The 17,707-nt window shown below is 42.1% G+C and overlaps 1 protein-coding gene across 5 annotated transcripts in view; it reads left to right on the top strand.

Moving 5' to 3' along the window:
- The window catches only part of KALRN (kalirin RhoGEF kinase), a 526,992-nt gene that overhangs the window by 374,429 nt on the left and 134,856 nt on the right, over positions 1 to 17,707 (top strand). For all 5 annotated transcript variants that reach the window (XM_064514688.1, XM_064514687.1, XM_064514683.1 and 2 more), the window contains exons 28-33: positions 1,754 to 1,846; positions 3,210 to 3,321; positions 5,193 to 5,383; positions 5,816 to 5,917; positions 6,625 to 6,767; positions 8,125 to 8,227. In XM_064514688.1, coding sequence (XP_064370758.1) covers positions 1,754 to 1,846; positions 3,210 to 3,321; positions 5,193 to 5,383; positions 5,816 to 5,917; positions 6,625 to 6,767; positions 8,125 to 8,227 — 744 coding nt within the window. The remainder of the gene's footprint in view (positions 1 to 1,753; positions 1,847 to 3,209; positions 3,322 to 5,192; positions 5,384 to 5,815; positions 5,918 to 6,624; positions 6,768 to 8,124; positions 8,228 to 17,707) is intronic.

Below are 17,707 nucleotides of genomic sequence, written 5' to 3'. Positions count from 1 at the left end.
CCTAATATATTTAGCAATTCTTAATATTTGTAATACCGTGTACTTCAGCTAACCGTCTATATTTTTGTTTACTAACATATGATGCCAGCACCTCAGTTCCAGGGTCAGAGGGAGGACCTGCAGGGAAAATGTCCCTTTCCAGCAGTATATTTGTGTGGTTACTTTGTAGCACTGCTATTGCTTTCTTGCCCCAGGTTCCCTGCAGCGGGGACAGCTGGCTACTCTGCAAACCCAGTCTGTCTCCGCAGTCTGACTGTGAGTAGGCATTCTGCTGGGGACATGCCCTGCTCTTCAGAGAGCTGGGAGGAAGGAATAGCACTGAATTCATAATTCAGATCTTGCAAAATAATCCAGAAAAACAAGTGCATTTAGCCAGCTCCAGGAAGTTCTCAAACCTGGCCAGCTGAGGTCTTGCTGGCTCCCGTGGTTACTAGCTGAGTTCCAGCTGTGTGCTGGGCAGACACTGTTCCTGTTTAGAGCCAGCTGTGACTCAGCTTCATGCAAACTTCATTAATCCCCAAACTGAGCCCCTTCCCTTTTGGGTGCTGTTCAGGGCACGACTGAGAGCTGTTTCAAAAACAAAGTTGCCTAGTACCAAAAAAAAAAATTTGTGTGAAAAGTGGCTATTTTTTGCATCCCAGTGTAAAGATAAACTGGAGCTAAAAAAACCCAGCAACCTCCCTAGTACTCAGCAGAAAATCAGACTATGTACACAAAGAAAATCTCTCTGTCCTTGGCAGCCCTTCCCCCTTCATCTCCTGTGACTTCTTCCCTTTACAGCCTAATATTTACTCTCCAGTAACTGCAAATAAGAATTCCTTCCATTCCCCTTCTCCATCTGTACCCTTAGAAACTGAGCTTATCCTAATGGCCAGAGATTGCCCTACCTGAGGAGAAGGGAGAGGCATGCATCTGCCCAGGGTGTGTGTGGAAGGAATTCCAGCCTGTTGTACTTAAGCACATAATCTGCCCCTGTAGGGCACCAGGAATCAGATCTTGAAAGGCTTTTAGATCACTTAATATGTATGTTAGGGTCTTGTGGGATTTTCAGGAGCTCCCAAATGCCACTGGAACCAGCTGGAGGGAGGCAGCTGGGCCCTTTGCAGACCCCACCAGGTACCTATCTGAGATGCCTCCAGGAGTTCATGAGAACATCACAGTGATCAACACAGGCATTTAGGATATGATTCAGTTGCCAGAGCAGAGGTATTCAGTGCTGTGGTAGATGTCATAAGGGTATCTGTCCTGCTCCCAGCTGGCACGTCAGGACAGCACAGGTCTGTCAGCTGTGTGTCAGACCTGTTAGTCCCATGCAGACATTTCAGTTACCTTAGAGCTCTCAAATGGTACTAGATGCTTATGTGTAGGCAGCTAAATTACACCTTATTTGTGGAATTTGATTGAATGTTACTTTGATTGAATGTGAAGACTCTGCTTTCAGCCTTTATAGCCAAGAGAGACCAGTTGACATGACAGAAAAGTCATACTTAAGTCACAACCTGTGTTGTTTACTCACCACAGCCTTAGTTCAACTTGCACAGAGCTCCGGCAGTTTAAATGGCCGCAGGGGGACTCTGCAGTTTATTGTCAACCTCTCTAAAACAACATTGGTATTTGCATGTGAGCTTAAAGAGAGTTAAAACATCTAAACAAAGAAATGCAGAGATCCAGAACTAAAATTAGTTATGGGTAGTTCTGTCTGGCAGAGGGCTAAAAGTTTTCCATGACTGACTGCTGTTTCTGTCTCTTGTAGGAAATTCAGCAAAGGCATGGTCTGGCCAACTCTATCTCTTCTTACTTAATCAAGCCCGTCCAGAGGATCACGAAATACCAGCTCCTACTGAAGGTACCTTAGGGACCTGTCCAAAATCATATCATGCAAAGCAGTTCATAGGTTTAATGAGTTACCTTTTATTCTTCAGGTAGCTGCCTCATCAAACTGTTCACGACCTGTGAGCAGCACTGCTGAGCTGCTACTCCTACTTCTCAGGCCTGAATGTGGCAACAAAGTGTGAAATTGGATTGGATACTGTAAAGGAAAAGACTCTCAGAAAGAAAAAACAAACAGCAAAAATTGATCAGCTGCTTCAACTGTTTTTGGGTATCCAAGTGGATTTAACCCTAACAAGAGAAAACTGGGAAAAAGAGATGAACAAATTGTTTTTCTTTCCTTTCTTTCTTGCTAAGTCTGGGACATGTAATATTTTGATTAGAGGTTTCAGTGACAGCTCAGCTGCTTCAAGCAGTAATGAACTTTGGGAAATTTCACTGACTCTTGACAGAGATTCCTCACTAGCATTAGATTCTGTTTGGGAGCTGATACTTTTGTGTTTGAAAAACAGGGAAAACATTCATATACAAAGCAGAAGACTTTTGAGTTAACATTTCCCATGTTGGTTTGTTGTAAATTGGTTACAGCTTTTTGCAATTTCTTGTGAATAGGTGAATTTTAGATCTAACTTGACCAGCCACTGTCCACTTCAAAACTGACAAACAAGTGAAGAAAAAATACCTGGGGGATAAAGGAAGAAACAGATTCTGACTTTGAAAAGCCTGGACCATAGATTATACTTGCAAGTCTTTAGACCTTCCTGTGTATACACAAAAGCAGTGATATCAGTACTAGCAAGGCACTTAGTGGGTACATTTGGTGTGTTGGCAAATTTGTGCTTTGTACCAGTTTATTGAAAGAACAGATGGGCTTACTGCAGCCTCGTCAGTGCTGTCTCACAAGGAGCCTGTGCCTCACAAGCCAGAGCTAATGGGAGGGCTAAAACACCCCTTCAGTCATCACCCCTTTGGCCTCCTCCTCAGACGAGTCTTTCCTACCTGCCTGGGTGCAGCACACTGTCAGCCTTGACTACGCTGCGAGAGTGACCCATGCTGCTGGCTCAGGCAGGGATCCCACGACCCTGGCTTACAGAGCTGCACTGATTGAAGTCTGCAGCATAGATAGAAAGCCCCCGAAAAACCTCTAAATGCACAGTGTCATTTGAGAGCAGATTGTTTGTCATGCTTTATAGTCATTCCTGCTTGGTCCCCACTATCTTTGGGCATCCATAGTGGGTTTTGATCCAGTTCAGCTTTATCCTGTCACTGTTAACAAATTTGTTGCAACTTTGTGCTCTATAAAGCAAGACACACGATCTGAATTTGACCCTGCATGTTGGTCAGAATTTTTTTCATAGGTGTTCTGCATTGCTTCTTAGGAACTGCTAACCTGCTGCGAAGAGGGCAAAGGAGAACTCAAAGATGGTCTGGAAGTGATGCTCAGTGTCCCCAAGAAGGCCAACGATGCAATGCACGTCAGCATGCTGGAAGGTAGCAGAGGGGCAGGTGGCTGGGGCAAGGGAGGGATTCACGAATGAATGAAGCGGCTTTGTATCCTGTGTAAAAAGTTGCTGTAGGTTAACTGCAGTAATACAGTTGGCTGATTTACATTTTCAGGTATTTCCTGGCTCCTCCTGAAGTGTCTTCAGAAATTTTGGAAAAATTAAAGCTGGCTAGGAATTTTTGGAATTTTACACACATATATATATGTATGTATATATACACATTTATACACACACACACATATATATGTAGGAATTTTTTTATAAATATATATATACGCAGACACACACACACACACACACACACACACACACACACACACACACACACACACACACACACACACTTGCTGAAAACATTCCTACTAATTGAAACAAAAAAACACTCCTGAAACATTATGAGTTTAGCTGCCTGCAGGCCCTAATGATTAGTGGATAAAAACATTTCTAAGTACTCTGTTTCAACATTTCAAAAGAATAAGTTCTGGCTTTCTGAGCCCAAACAGTTTGTGTTTACAACACATTAGTAAAATTAGCCTAAACATACAAAAATAATAAAAAAGTATTTCAAAACTACAGAAAAAATGTTTTGATTGCCCCAAAGTTAAATCATGTATTGGCTTTTTGATGCGTGGCATATTTCTAAAATTTGAAAATTTTAGTCTGGACAGAGCTGCTTTATTGTTTCTCAAACATTTTATTGGAGTGGGAAAATCATTTCCAGCCTTGCTTGAGTCAGAACCAGGAAAAGAAAAGAGTAGAAAACAGTCAGGGAAAAGGACATGGTGCTGCTAGCTAAGCAACACATTAGGACCAGGTGATTAAAATTGCCAGGAGGAAAATTGACCTCACATAGGTAAGAACACAGTGAAGATGGTTTTCATTGCAGTGTCTAGTGGAAAGCAGATTTCCCAAAATAGCACTTGGATAACATTTTCCCAGGAGATCACCAGCACTATGCAAGGGATGGTTTCGTTAGGGTAGACAAGCACATGGAAAGTTGTCTTCTGAATAAAGCATTTACTCTGAATATTTGGAACAGGGGTAGGCAACATGAGGGACCAGGGCTGCTTGCTGCTCTGCCAAGGCTACCAGGCACAAGCAGCAGCAGGGCTGAGCTGGTGGAGGAGCAATACCCAGCTCTGGAGAGAAGTATGAGGATGGACTGCTGAGACAGCGGCTGTGAGGGCACCTTGCACCCAGCTGCACTAGCACTCTGGGTCCAGCCAGCGGTGGGGAGCACTTACCAGCTCCCCTTTTCCCTCAGGCTTCCAGGTTATGTGGGGTGAGGACTGTGATCCTCAGCCTTATGAATGTTTTTGACATGCAGTTTGGAGGGTCAGGAGCTCTTCTTGGAGAGCTTGTTTCAAGCACCATACCAATTAGTACTTATAAATATAGCTCTAGCTTCCCACTGCTGGGGGATCAGACGGGCCCTTGGAGATTTGGTTAGCATGCTCAGAGGAATCATGGTGTGATAGGGCACTTCTAGCCACCGCACATTACACTTCTCTGAAATTATGGTGATGTGCATAAGATTCCCTGCATTGCAGCTCTGTGTACAGTAACCACCACTGAACCCATTATAATACTTATCTTTGAGGAAATACTACTACACTCGGTAGCAGTCCCATTTAGTACATATGACGTATTAACTGCTGGTGCGATAATTATACTGTGACAATAGAGAAAAAGAAAACTGTTTTCGCTAAGACAGTGGCTGCCCATCAGTGTCCTTTCAGGATTTGCATAGTGAAGAGCCTGAACCTCTTGTTCCAGGTCCTTCCTGCCCTGTTGTTTATAGGCAATACTGGCTCCAAGAACAAATACCAGGCAGTGTGTTCTTTGTGTTTTATTTAGGGTTTGATGAGAACCTGGACGTCCAGGGAGAGCTGATCCTTCAGGATTCCTTCCAAGTGTGGGATCCCAAGTCCCTCATTCGGAAAGGCCGTGAGAGGCATTTGTTTCTCTTTGAAATCTCTTTGGTGTTTAGCAAAGAGATCAAAGATTCTTCAGGACACACAAAATACGTTTACAAGAACAAGTTACTGGTAGGTGTGGCTTCAAAGAAGATATTCTGGGTGTTGTGTTTCTTGTAGGTAGAGGTGGAGTTTGGGGGATGACTCATGTCCCTGTGTTGGGTTGGGAATACTATGCCACTGGAATGGCCGGCTCTGGGCTCCACAGGGCTCATGGAGCAGAGCTACACCTGGAAGCCAAGCTCACAGTGAGTCTGGAGAGATTTAAGATAGTGAGGTATGAGGGGATGGTGGGAAATGCGAGGAGGACAACTCAAACCATTCACTCTTCCCTGCCATCCCCTGCAGGTTTTCTGTTTCTTTTATCTGTGTGTAGCAAAGCAGAGATAACATCTCATTCCCTTATCCATTCCTGCCTCCTCCACTTCCCCCTGCATATGTAGAACTTTCTAGATTCAAGAGGCTTCATATACACGAAATCTCTCATCATCTTTCCTCCACTAGACCTCAGAACTGGGAGTGACTGAACATGTTGAAGGAGATCCCTGTAAATTTGCTTTGTGGTCTGGCCGGACACCATCCTCGGACAATAAAACGGTGCTGAAAGTAAGTCTTTTCTGCTTGCTTTCTTTACCTTTAGAGCTTCTAGGTGAAGCCTTGGGAGTGCTAAATGAAAGGTCAGTTTTCTCCCCTTCTCATGTTCACATGGCTCCCATGCCTCCGATAGGGACCGTGCCTCCATCAGGAGTAAATTCAGCACCACAGTATGAATTAAGACAGCGCAGTTGTGCAGCCTTGCTGAATTTGTCTCTCCTCTTGCAGTCTGGGTTGAGCAACTGCACACTCTAACATAGGGCACATCTGAGGGTATTTGGGCTGAGAATTGTAATTGCTGTTAGGCTTTTGCTGCTGGGCTTGTCAGCAGTCAATCTTTTCCTCAGACCTCCAGAGCTGACGGCCATTTCTGTCAACTGAGTTCCTAACAAAGAATCCACGCTGTAGTATTTTGTCTGAGGAAGTCCCAGCTGTGCACTGATAACCTATTTTCCTTCCACAGAGCATGCTGTATTGCTAGCATTAAATATATTTATCCAGAGCTTAACTGCTTTGCTGTTGCTTGCCAAGTAGGTCTGGTAAAAATACCCTCTCAGTACTGCTGAGGCCACCAGGTATTCCAGCAGCTAAAACAACACAGCAGAGAGGCAAAACAGTCAATCATGCATTTTCTTCAGTCAACCATGATTCTTCTACATAGGAGGTGACATGTTGGAAATATAATAAAGTGTCCGTCTTTCTGCCTTCTGGAACTTTAGGCATCCAGTATTGAAACAAAACAGGAATGGATCAAAAATATCCGGGAAGTCATTCAAGAAAGGATTATCCATCTGAAAGGAGCTCTGAAAGAGCCAATTCAGCTCCCCAAGACACCAGCAAAGCAGCGAAACAACAGTAGAAGGTAACTTTAGTCATTCCATACAACATGAAATTACTAGAGTTTTGTTGACTAACAGCAATGTGGTGTCTGTGGGCTTTTTACCGGATCCGTTTACATTTTCTTACTGTAGTCAAAAGCAGTTTTCGTAATCTTTGCTTTTTCTGCCTTGTCTGGGGAAAAGTAGCTGGAAAGGTTTTCTATGAGATCCATATGAATGTCTTTTATTATATTACTCCAAAATACTGGGGAAAAATGAACAGTAAAAATTCTTCACCAAGTCTAAGGTTTTTTTCTTTCCCAAAGTAGAATTTATTTCTACACATTTGAGTGTTAACCGATTCTTTTTCCTGTTTGGTGTTTTGAATTGTTTGACAATGAAAATCATAGCTGGTCATGACAGTATATTACTACACTAGAGAATCTGTGTTTCATCATCACAAATGAACTGATATACACCCTGGGAAATAATATTAAAACATTTTTATTAACCTTTTTGAAGCCAGGATTAAGTAGAAATTGTGTGGAATCGATCGTTTTTTGCTGTCCTAAGATTCGATTCCCACACTTCCATTCCAAAAAGTCACCTGTAATTTGAGCATCTCCCCTTCCTCATTAAGTTTTATCATGTAACCATTCTCTGACTTGATGTTGTACTGTAGAGGCATCCAGAGAGCGAGTGATCAAGCACCAGGAGATTGGTAGTAAGACAGAAATCCAGCCCTTTCTTCCCTGGGACGTGCACCAATACAAGAGTTTTCTAGTGCAGAACTGGAATCTCAGATTTTTTTTGTTTTTAAATATGTTTTTCATATTCTTTACATGTGTGTTTTGAAAGACCAATAAAACTTCAGGGGAATTGCAGGAGGGAAAGAAACACCTGCTAGCAGACTGGTACAGGCATACACTGTCTGTGTATTTGTTTGGATATCATTTTTATGGCTTGGTATTAAACGCTTGAAAATGTGGGCTCCTGTGAGACAGGAGAAATGCCCTTTCCTTCAATGTCACATGTAGCTAGGGCTCACTGGTTTTGGTTAGGGAAGAAATCTAAATTGAGGGAAATTTCTGTCTGACACCCTCATTACAGATCTATTTCTGAACACCAGTCTTCTGTGCTGTAAATACACAGGGAATGGCCATCCTGTTTCCAGCAACAAATGTTGTGATTATGTGCTAATCCCAACCCAATGGCTGAGAGTGACATCATTTTAAATTACATGTTACATGGCAACATGGACTGTATCAGTGAGGTAATTTTAGCATAAAGCCAGCTCTAGCCTGCTGACTCTACGCTTCTCAAATCCACCTATAAAGTTTTGCACTTTCCAAGGTAGTGCATTAAGTAAGTGCTGTTGTTTCCCTATTATGTCTTCTGCAGAGACGGAGTAGATGATGCAGACAGTCAAGGAGACGGGAGCAGTCAACCTGACACCATTTCCATTGCATCCAGGACATCACAGAACACAGTGGACAGTGATAAGGTAGGACTGAAATGTGAAAGTACGCTGCAGCTAACTGGCCCCAGAAAAATGTAAATGAAGAGCAGAATAGAAGACAGAATAAAGCAACCTGTTTTTTACAGAGCTAGTCTAAACTTGTATTCCCCTACACCAGGCTGTTAAAATCCAGTCTGTTTCTAGGTGCTCATCAGTGCTGCTGTTTTACATGGTTACATCTCTGTTGCTGCAGCCTCTTTGTGGTTAATATCCAGAGATTGAATTGGCTCTGAAGAAACACAGCCCAGAGCAACCTTTTCTTCCCTAGCAGAACTTCCCTAGAGTGAGCCAGTTTCTGATTCAGCAGACAGTTGGTTTTGTTCCATATTTACCCTCTGAGCTAAACTGCTAATTTGTTGGAGGGAATACAGGTGCTTGCACACCAATTAATACAGCAAAATTGGGATCCTGGCTGGTATCTTGAGAGCCTGGGAGACCTACCCTTTCCAGACACTGTGATTCTGGACCCCACTCCTCGTGGACATATGGTGGAACATATGGATGGCCCCGTGATGCGCTAGATTCTGTTGGAATGCTGCACGCTGTCTGCACGTATGTACTCCCCGTTTTATTTATCAGATGATCTGAGTCCAGGTTCCCAGGTCCATTAGGATACCTGTCTTAAATTTGTCACCCTGATTCCTCCAACTGTGATCTTCAGCTGAATTAGCAGTTGCTGGTAGGAATAAATGGGCTGTTAATAATTTATTTCAGCCAAGCTGATGGGGTTTTTCATATCCACCAAGAAAATATTCATCTTTTCATTCATTCCTTTTCCTTTTCCTGTATGGTTTTGAAACTATGTGCAATTTGGAAAAGGAGGAATTCTACAGAATTGATTGGGGTTTATCTATTGTTTGTCAGGGCTTTAATTATGCTGCCAGTCAAAGGATATCTTTGCAAATTCAGGATTCATATTTATGGTTGTAAGGTTCATGAGTAAGCTTCAGTGAAGAGGTTATTTTGAAAGCTGGACTCAAAAATAGGAGTTAATTGTAAATAAATAACCTTTATAAGCCCACCTGTTGTGGTTACCTTAAAGGAATGTTCTCCTGCGTTAGAAAAGTATGAACCTCCATAGTCCAATGGCCACTGTAATGTATGCAAATACTTTGCCCGATGCTGAAGATATGCTTTCTTATGTGTTCAGTCCACATGGACTCATCCTGCTTTTCCATGCTTTTCACATTTATCATTCCTGAGGAAGGCCCTGACTTAGCAGAGTACTTGAGCTCATGCTTAATGTTAAGCTTTCACGTAAGCTTTGCTGGTTTGCCCCAAGCTCATTGACTCCATTGCATGCATGGAGAGGTGAGACTCTCCACGCTGTATGCTGCAGCTGCATACAAGCAAAATCTACAGCGCTAGTAGCACACGAAATGATCAGGCTGTGCCCTGAAAGGCAGCCCATCATGGCAGTTGCTTTAAGGCTGCATTGTAGGCATTTCTACCTACAAACCTTGTCTGACTGAAAGGCAAGTGCATGTGAGATAAATTGAGCACCAAATTATCCAGGGAGAATTTATCACCATTGGGAAAAGGCTAAATCAGTTCTAGGGTTGGATTTTATTGTCTGACACTTGCTGACTTAAGGTTATCTGTGTGTTTGAATGTCTTTGCAAGCATTTACTGAATAGAAACAAATTTCAATGTATAGTTAAATCTTAAATATACCTGTGTGTGCTTTGTTGAATCTGAAAACTAGTGTAGCATCCTTTGATACAGGGTCGGTTCCTGCTAAAGCAGTTTCCTTACTGTCACTGATGCTAGTACCAGCAAATTGTGGAGAATTTAGCCTCCAGAGTGCTGCATTAGAGTGTCTTTGCTCCAAGGAAAATGAATGCTCCCACCCCCATGTTGCTTTATCGTTCTCTCTCAGTTTTTCTACATAATGTTACTCAAATTAATGACAGATGAGGCTGATTTGTCTTACTGCACATTGAAATGGCCTGGAGGGACCCCTGTGTTCAGTCTCAGCTCAGGAATAAGAATTTTCTTAAGCTGCTTGAACTAGGCCCTTAGCAGGTATCGGCATCTGCTGTGAGGAGGCTGTGTGTTAGCAGATCCCAAAGCTGTACCAGGACCTAACAGCACACAAGGCTCCTAGTGGTGACACTTCACAGTACTGGAGCAATTCACTGCCACTTCAAGTTATTTCAGGCCTCATGCTTTGAAAGGGTTTTTTTTCCTCTGATGTGGAAGAGAGCATCTTCTGGGAGGGTCTGAGTGAATTATGTTGGATTGTGAGGATTTGCCTTCTAACACAGGCTGGTACTGAGCTACTGACGCTGGAAGACTGCACTCTCCCATGCCTGCCTAGCTAAAGTGTCTTGGCACAGTTGGAAACGCTTGGTAACACTGTAACCTATGTGCTGTATTTAACTCACTCGGTGCTGATACCAGCACCGATGTGTAATGAATATATGCTCGGCACACGGTAGTTTCCCTGTCTGTTCAGCTCAAATGTTGTCAGCAGAGTTATTCCCAGGAATTCGGATTCAGGCTCTGCGATTTGTCCTAGCTGGAGCCTCTGTGTGTGACCGCTCCGTGTACCCCAGGGAGATCTCCATCCAGAGGAGCCAGAAGAGAGAGCTCCTACCTTTAGAAACCCCGACTGTTCAAAGCAGCCTCATTTACAAACACTTGCAAAGAGCTTTGCAGTACTAGCAGTGTGCTGAGCTGGGAGCAGATTAATTCTGCACTGGGAACATTTATATATTAACTCAATGCCAGAAACAATTCTGAAGTAGCATTTAAGTGTTGATATTACTCTCTGAAGGCAAAAGAATTCAAGGGTTTAGCTGACACGTTTTGTCCTTTCCCTAAATCTTGCTATTATGCCTGAGGATTACCTAAAGCATGAGTTGAATGTTTGGAGAAGACAATGACAAACAACATTTTAAACAGAAAAAAAATACTTTTTAAAGATTCCTGAATTCAAGCAGTGCTTCTGCTTAATAACACTCCTTGTGTCTCAAGTCACATGCATTTCTTTTCAAATTTTGAGAGCCAGATTCTCTTGGGTTGTGAGTGGTCGTTTCTCTCTCATCGAGGTTCAGTCCTAGAGCAAAGCTTGACCTTTACACTTCAAACTCCTAAAAAAGGCAGGAGGTTTTTTGTTGTTAAGTGGGAATGACAACATTACTGTAAATTCAGTAAGGATTCTGCTTCCGCTCAAGACAGCTGAACCTAGCTGTAATATTTAGCATGGGGATCATTTAGTAGAGAGGATAGAGTACCTGACTGGGGGTCAAAGGAGTTGAGTCTCCTAGTTCTACTCTGTCACTCTGGTGGTGGATGCCATTATCAATGATATTTTAGGGCACTTTGCCCTTGTCTTTTTTTTCTGTTCAGATTGGGAATTTTGTGGGGCAGGAATTCTTGCAAACATTGTGTTTGTACAACACCCAGCATAGGATGCAGGCCAGAATTCAGAGTAGTTTTATATGTTGGAGATAATTCACAGCAATCGTTACAGTAGCAGTCTCTGCTTTGAAAATACTCCTAATTATATGCCTAACTCTAACAGTGTCATTGAGTCTTTAAATATTCAGGCTTCACTGGCTGCAGGGATCAGGTGATTACATGAGACTCTCAGCTTAAAAAAAAAAAAAAAAAGAAAAAAAAGCTAGTGTCCAAGTCTGTTTAAAAAAAAGAGAGAGAGAGGGAGATTACCCTTGTCTTTTAAATTAAGTATCTGATTAAATAGCTTCTTAAATCTAGGTCTTAGTCCTTTATATCTTTAATTTTTCTTGAGTTTTATTGCACAAAATATTTAAAGTAATCCCTGGGCTCAAATATTTCATTTTCATTAAATATTATGTAGCATTAAATATTATGTAGCAGAAATGTAAACTTCAACTAAGATTTGTAAGTCTGCACCTTTATAAAAAGAAAGAAAGAGAACAAATCAAATGTTTATTTTTCTATAGTCATTCTATAACTTTTTTTTATATGCAATCTATAACCTGCACAGTATTTCACACATGCGCGCGCGCGCGCACACACACACACACACACACACACACACACACACACACACACACACACACACACACAGAATAATTTCAGTTGTCATTTGGGAAAGCTTTGTATCAGGGAAAAAAGTGGGTTCATGAACTGGACTCAATGTTAAAGAACCAATACAAAATGAATACTGTTATAGTAAGTATAATTCCCATTGAACATCCAAATCAGGTCCTAGGTAACTATTATGCAATGTTTCTTCATCTTCTTCCAAAAGGCAGATGGGACTGCTTTTGTTCTGTACAGTAAACCCTCTTCAACGTGCTATCTAAAAACCTTTCCTTAGGGAGAAATCCTTGCCCTATTCAATTCACAACAGATAGGATTTCAGTCTTTATATGTGGATTCAAAGCAGTAGGGAATTCGCACAAAGGAAACGCGAGCATGCAGGGCATTCTCATTTGTTAAGTCCATTGATCTATTGGCTTGTCGGACGTCTGTTTCTGGCGATACTGGTCCATCTTCTAATGACTTCTTTTTTGTTGGCTTTTGCAGAATGCTGAGGAGAGCAGTTCTCATCTCCTCCTGTTGTTTTTGGATGTGGAAAAAAGCTCTGAAATGTGAACCGAAAAGATTTTACTCTCTAAAAATAAATACACACTATATACTTTTATCTCTTCCATTAGATACTGGACTCAGCTCATCTTTCAGAAGCCATGAGACTAAGGTCTTGACCTCTTCCACATCTGTGGTGTTATATAAAAACTGGGAATTAACATTTTTCTAACTGAAGATGATTGGTGTAAGAGGGAAAGTGTTGGAGTGACAGCTTGTTAGAGCAACTTACCTAGGGGTGAATTCTCTTACCTTGTAAGACTTTGAATAAAGGCAAAAGAGTTTTCTCCCTCTAATATTGTTGCTCAAACAAATGTTACGATCTGATGCAGTAATTAACTGCTTTAGATTCTTTGTTAGGAAGGAAGCTAGAGTACCTGGTAATCAGGCTCCCTTCTCTCCTTAGAACACATTACAATTACAAAGAGTCCTGATACTTGCCAGAAATAGAGGTATTTATTCTCAATTCCTTGGAATTTTCCTTTCCAAGTAATACAGATACAAGGAGTGCCTTGATCCCTCACCCTCTTTCTTTGTCAGGTCTTGATACTACTGGTCATTTTGTCCTGAAACTCCATGGAGCTGTGCACCAGCATACTAGCATGCTTTCCTCAGTAGGTGTACTTCCTTGACCTGTTGCCTGGTGTTAACAGCTTGCTGATTAAAAAGAAAAACAATTACTAAACAGAAATGCCCACCACCAACAGTAAAACAAACCCCTTTGTTACATACATCACAGGGAGGATGTAGGGAAAGTCATTATGTTTATTAGATGCCAACTTCAACGTGTACAACATAAAATGGGCAATCACTGCTTCTCAGCATGAAATTAATTTGGAAATTGAGTATTTAAATTAAAGTGCCAAAACCCAAAGTTGAAATGCCAGAAATCCAGCTCTGGCTAGGCAGCTTATAAAGAAATGAAGTATGCATAAGGTGAGTGTGACCTTTACGAATATCCTCTTCTCTAAAACTGTCGATCCCGTCAGCTGGAGGTCAGCTGCTCACTTCCAGTGGTGCGAGCTGGAAACCTGACTATGACAAGTAGTGAGCTATAGTTGCTGATGGCTGACAGCCATTCCTTAGATGTCACTGAGCCAAAGGTTTTCTCTCACACCAGTGTAAAGCTGGTGTAACCGCCCAGCACAGTGTGTGCCCTGCTCTTCCCATCATAGGACGTGGATCCTGCTTGGTGCAGGCAGAAGCTGAGTTTCCCCAGGGTTTGTGTTGACACCAACGCATAGGCACTTCAGAGTAGGGGCTGGTTATAAATTTGTATTTACACATAAGGCGAGGGTGCCAGGTTCTGCACAGTTCTTACGTCCAATATTTTGGACCTTTTTTTCGCCATCAATGTTCATCAAACTCCGGTGCGGCGTCCTCACAGCACCATACAGAGCTGTTTTTAAAACCTGTTTTCAACTGGATTCTGAGCTTTGCTGAGTTCTCTCAGGCTGTTCCTAAGCAGAAAAGGCTGCAAAAAAGCAAACTATAGCTCCTAGATTTGGGAGCTGGCTGTGTGACCCCAGCCCTCATATGGTTTATCCCCACTCTTGGGCTACTGTGTGTAGCTGCTTGAAGTTGTAACTAGCCAAGTGAGAGCACGCTAGCTCTGTGACCATGATCCCTGCCGCTACGAGCGCTACACATCAGCTCTGTTCTTGGTGCTAATAGTATTCTTCTCTTCTGTGCTCTCAGACTGGCCAGGTATCAAGAGCAAGCCTAAGGCTCCCTCAAATCTGGAATGACTTGGAAAATCTCGGCTAAATAAGTGAAAGGATTCACTACAAAATAATGAAATGATAATACTCGGCCAATGAAAATCCCTTTAAAATCTTGAAATAATGTAAGGAAATGTAAGGAAAAAGCAGGGGGAAAAAGTCTGATGTCAGTATAAAACATTACTTTGTCAAATACAGAACATCCAGATCTGGAATAAAAATATATCCACATTTTCAAAGAGAGAATTAAAGGCACAGAAAAATGAAAACAATACCATAAGGCAAAGGCAGACACTTAATCTGTTAACAAGAGTGCTCTCACTAGGACTGAGCTGACAATTTAATTTCTACTTAGTTTCTCAGAATGGGAACAGAACTACCAAGCAGAAATGAAAACTATACAGCTGATCTCTCTCTCTCTCTCTCTGCTATGCTGTGAAAGTGTTTTGAGGCTTTCAGCTTATAGACGTTCGTTTCCAGAAGCAATTTCTTCCATTGAATCCCCTGGTACCAGGGTTTTTTGATCATCTCTGGGCCCTTGCCAGATTTACACAGCTAGTGGTCCAAGTCCTCCAACCCACTGGTGCAGTATGTTCATCCCATGGTCGAGGTTTTGGCCTTCTCCATCCTTGCCAGGCAATTTTGTACTGAATCATACGTGCAAGGGACATCTTTCTACTGCAGCATAGGAGGAATTTCAAGGGACAACAAGAGCTGTTGACCCTCAGCAGTGCTTGTGTATGTGCAAAACGTATATCGCTATGGCCTGGAGTCTTTACAGTATGTGGGCAGGGGGCTGGATGAATATAACCCCCTTTTCAGGGGACAGTGACTCTGTCAATGGTTCATGGCATGCTGGATTGCAGCTGATGTGAGGGAAGGGGGAAGGAGTGATGTAAACTCCAGCCGCGTGAGAGCTAAGAAAGAGCCTCATCGTGGGGTGGTAAAGCAGAGAGCCACTTAAATACAGAGCCTGTGGCATTTGTTTAAAAATCTTCCTGTTTTCCAGAATCCTGTGAAAAGCAATGCATGTAGAGCTGTCTGCCAGGTGAGGCTGAGCATTGACTGAAGAGATTTCCTCCTCCAGCATGTTTATTTTACTTTCAATAAATTAGATTAAATTTAGCTACTGAGAGTTTCAGAAGGGGAAAGGAAGACATTGATTTGGTCTCATCTGTATAAGTAGTGTTGTGGTCATTCTGTACTGAACCTATCCAGGCAAGTAATGTGCCTGAATGCAATAGTGTGTTGTCTGGAGTGCTGCTCCCTTGTAGTGGCTGATGAATTATGTTATCACAAGCAAAATTAAATTTATGTAATAGAAAATGACTACTTACTGTTAAGTGTATTCTTCCTGTCAAGATACAATAGAGAAAAGGAGTGTGAATTATGATATCTGAGGATACCTGTACTGCTTTGACGTTGTCTAGCATTAGTGCAGTTATCACACCGAGCTCTTACTGCCCTCACCTGTGGAAAAGGGAGAACATGATAGCTAGGAAAGGAAATCCTGACATAAAACATTTTGGTACTTTAATTAGCTTCCTTGAGCACTCACTAGCTATAGGTTGTTAACTCTTTTCAAGATACTGTCATGTAGGAGCAAAATGTTTATCTTATCAAGTAAATAAATTGTCTGTCCAGAAGCTGACATATCTCCCTCGGTAATGGTAGTTTCTTCAAATTTCTTTAGCTTCAGGGAAACTGCCTCTGAATTCTTGCTCTAAATCTTGGCTAGGAACCCTGTACATTCAATTATTTGAAAAAAATATAAATGTATAAAATGTATGTATCTTTTTTACTGTGAAAGATTCCCAGAAACTGAAGCCACTAAAGTGACACTTGGATCTGGTAAGGGAAGATGTTTTATCCCTGCTGGCAATGCCTTCTGTTACATAAGCTTGCCTTTTGAACTATTCATGCCCATTAATATTACTGTAGCACATTTCTTTTTCTCTCTTTCCCAAGCATAAGGAATTTTCCCCTTGCTTCCTGTATGCAATGCTGCCCACATCATGAAATGTTTCAGCTTCTGAATTACAGGGCTGTTTTTGCATATCTCCATTCAAGGTTTTCAGTCTTTTAGAAGAAAAGCTTGAGGCTCTCTTGGAGTGAAATATGACACACTCAAACAAACAAGGCAAGGCCAGTGTGTTATTTAGGTTGCATCTTTAGATTTCCAATTGAGGTGGTTCCAAGGCTGAAATGCAACATGCACCTTAGCTCGGCCCTTCACAAAAAGGTGTGTGGACACCCGTGAAGGACCCTCAGTTGCAGATGTGGTCCAGATAGTTAAAACCCTCCCTTGATCAGAGAGTCAGGGCCAGACCGATGCTCTGCCTTGGTATAATTTAATCTCTGTTTGGGGGGCTTAAACGATAGATCTTACATTACCTTTTTGTCTATATGCTCATCACTGTGACTTCATAGGAGTTTACCAGCCTGTCATCTGCAATTGGAGTCACTTGACAGTTCATTGTTGGATTAATAATGTATGTAGCATCTCCAGATGGAGATCTCCAGCTCCTACAGCACTGGTATTAGTACTGATGCTGCCTAAAGCACAAACATCCCGGGACTGATCCAGGGCCCTTGGCCTTCTGTTTCTCTTTGAACTTTGAAAAGATGGACTTTGGTTTTATTCAGATTAGAATCAGATTTCAAAGCAAGGGCAAACTATTTCTTACAAACCTAGGTTTTCAGCCAGGTTTAATTCTGGTTGGAATTAAGTGATATCTGTCATTTCTGTCATCCATTTCTAAACATGACAAATTAACAATTAAGAAGTTTGCCTCTGAGAAGTGACGTTTCAGGGGTCCAAGTGCTGCTGAGAGTAGGGGCATTTGTTTCCTGTTGTTGTCAGCAAGTGTTTGTTGCAGCTGTGGGCAGGCCATCTTGTTTCAAAGGGCTTTCTTGGAAAAGGTATATATGTTTTAACGAAAAACAACACAAAACATGAACATGCTGCTATTAGAACATGGCAGCTGTTGGGAACCAGTGCAAACTTCATAGAGGTTGTCTAGGGAACTTTTAAAAGTCCTAGCCATGTAGTGGAGCCTAATCCATTTCTTATTGTTCTGTGTAGCGGGATAATTCCTCCCGCAGCCACCCGAGGGATGATGAAAGCAGATGAATTTCACCAGAGGCCCCCATTTTTTATTTA

The sequence above is a fragment of the Dromaius novaehollandiae genome, chromosome 7, assembly GCF_036370855.1.
Source record: "Dromaius novaehollandiae isolate bDroNov1 chromosome 7, bDroNov1.hap1, whole genome shotgun sequence".
In the NCBI taxonomy this organism is placed as follows: domain Eukaryota; kingdom Metazoa; phylum Chordata; class Aves; order Casuariiformes; family Dromaiidae; genus Dromaius; species Dromaius novaehollandiae.
The sequence above is the reverse complement of the archived record's forward strand: the minus strand, read 5'-3'. Positions and strand labels throughout refer to the sequence as shown.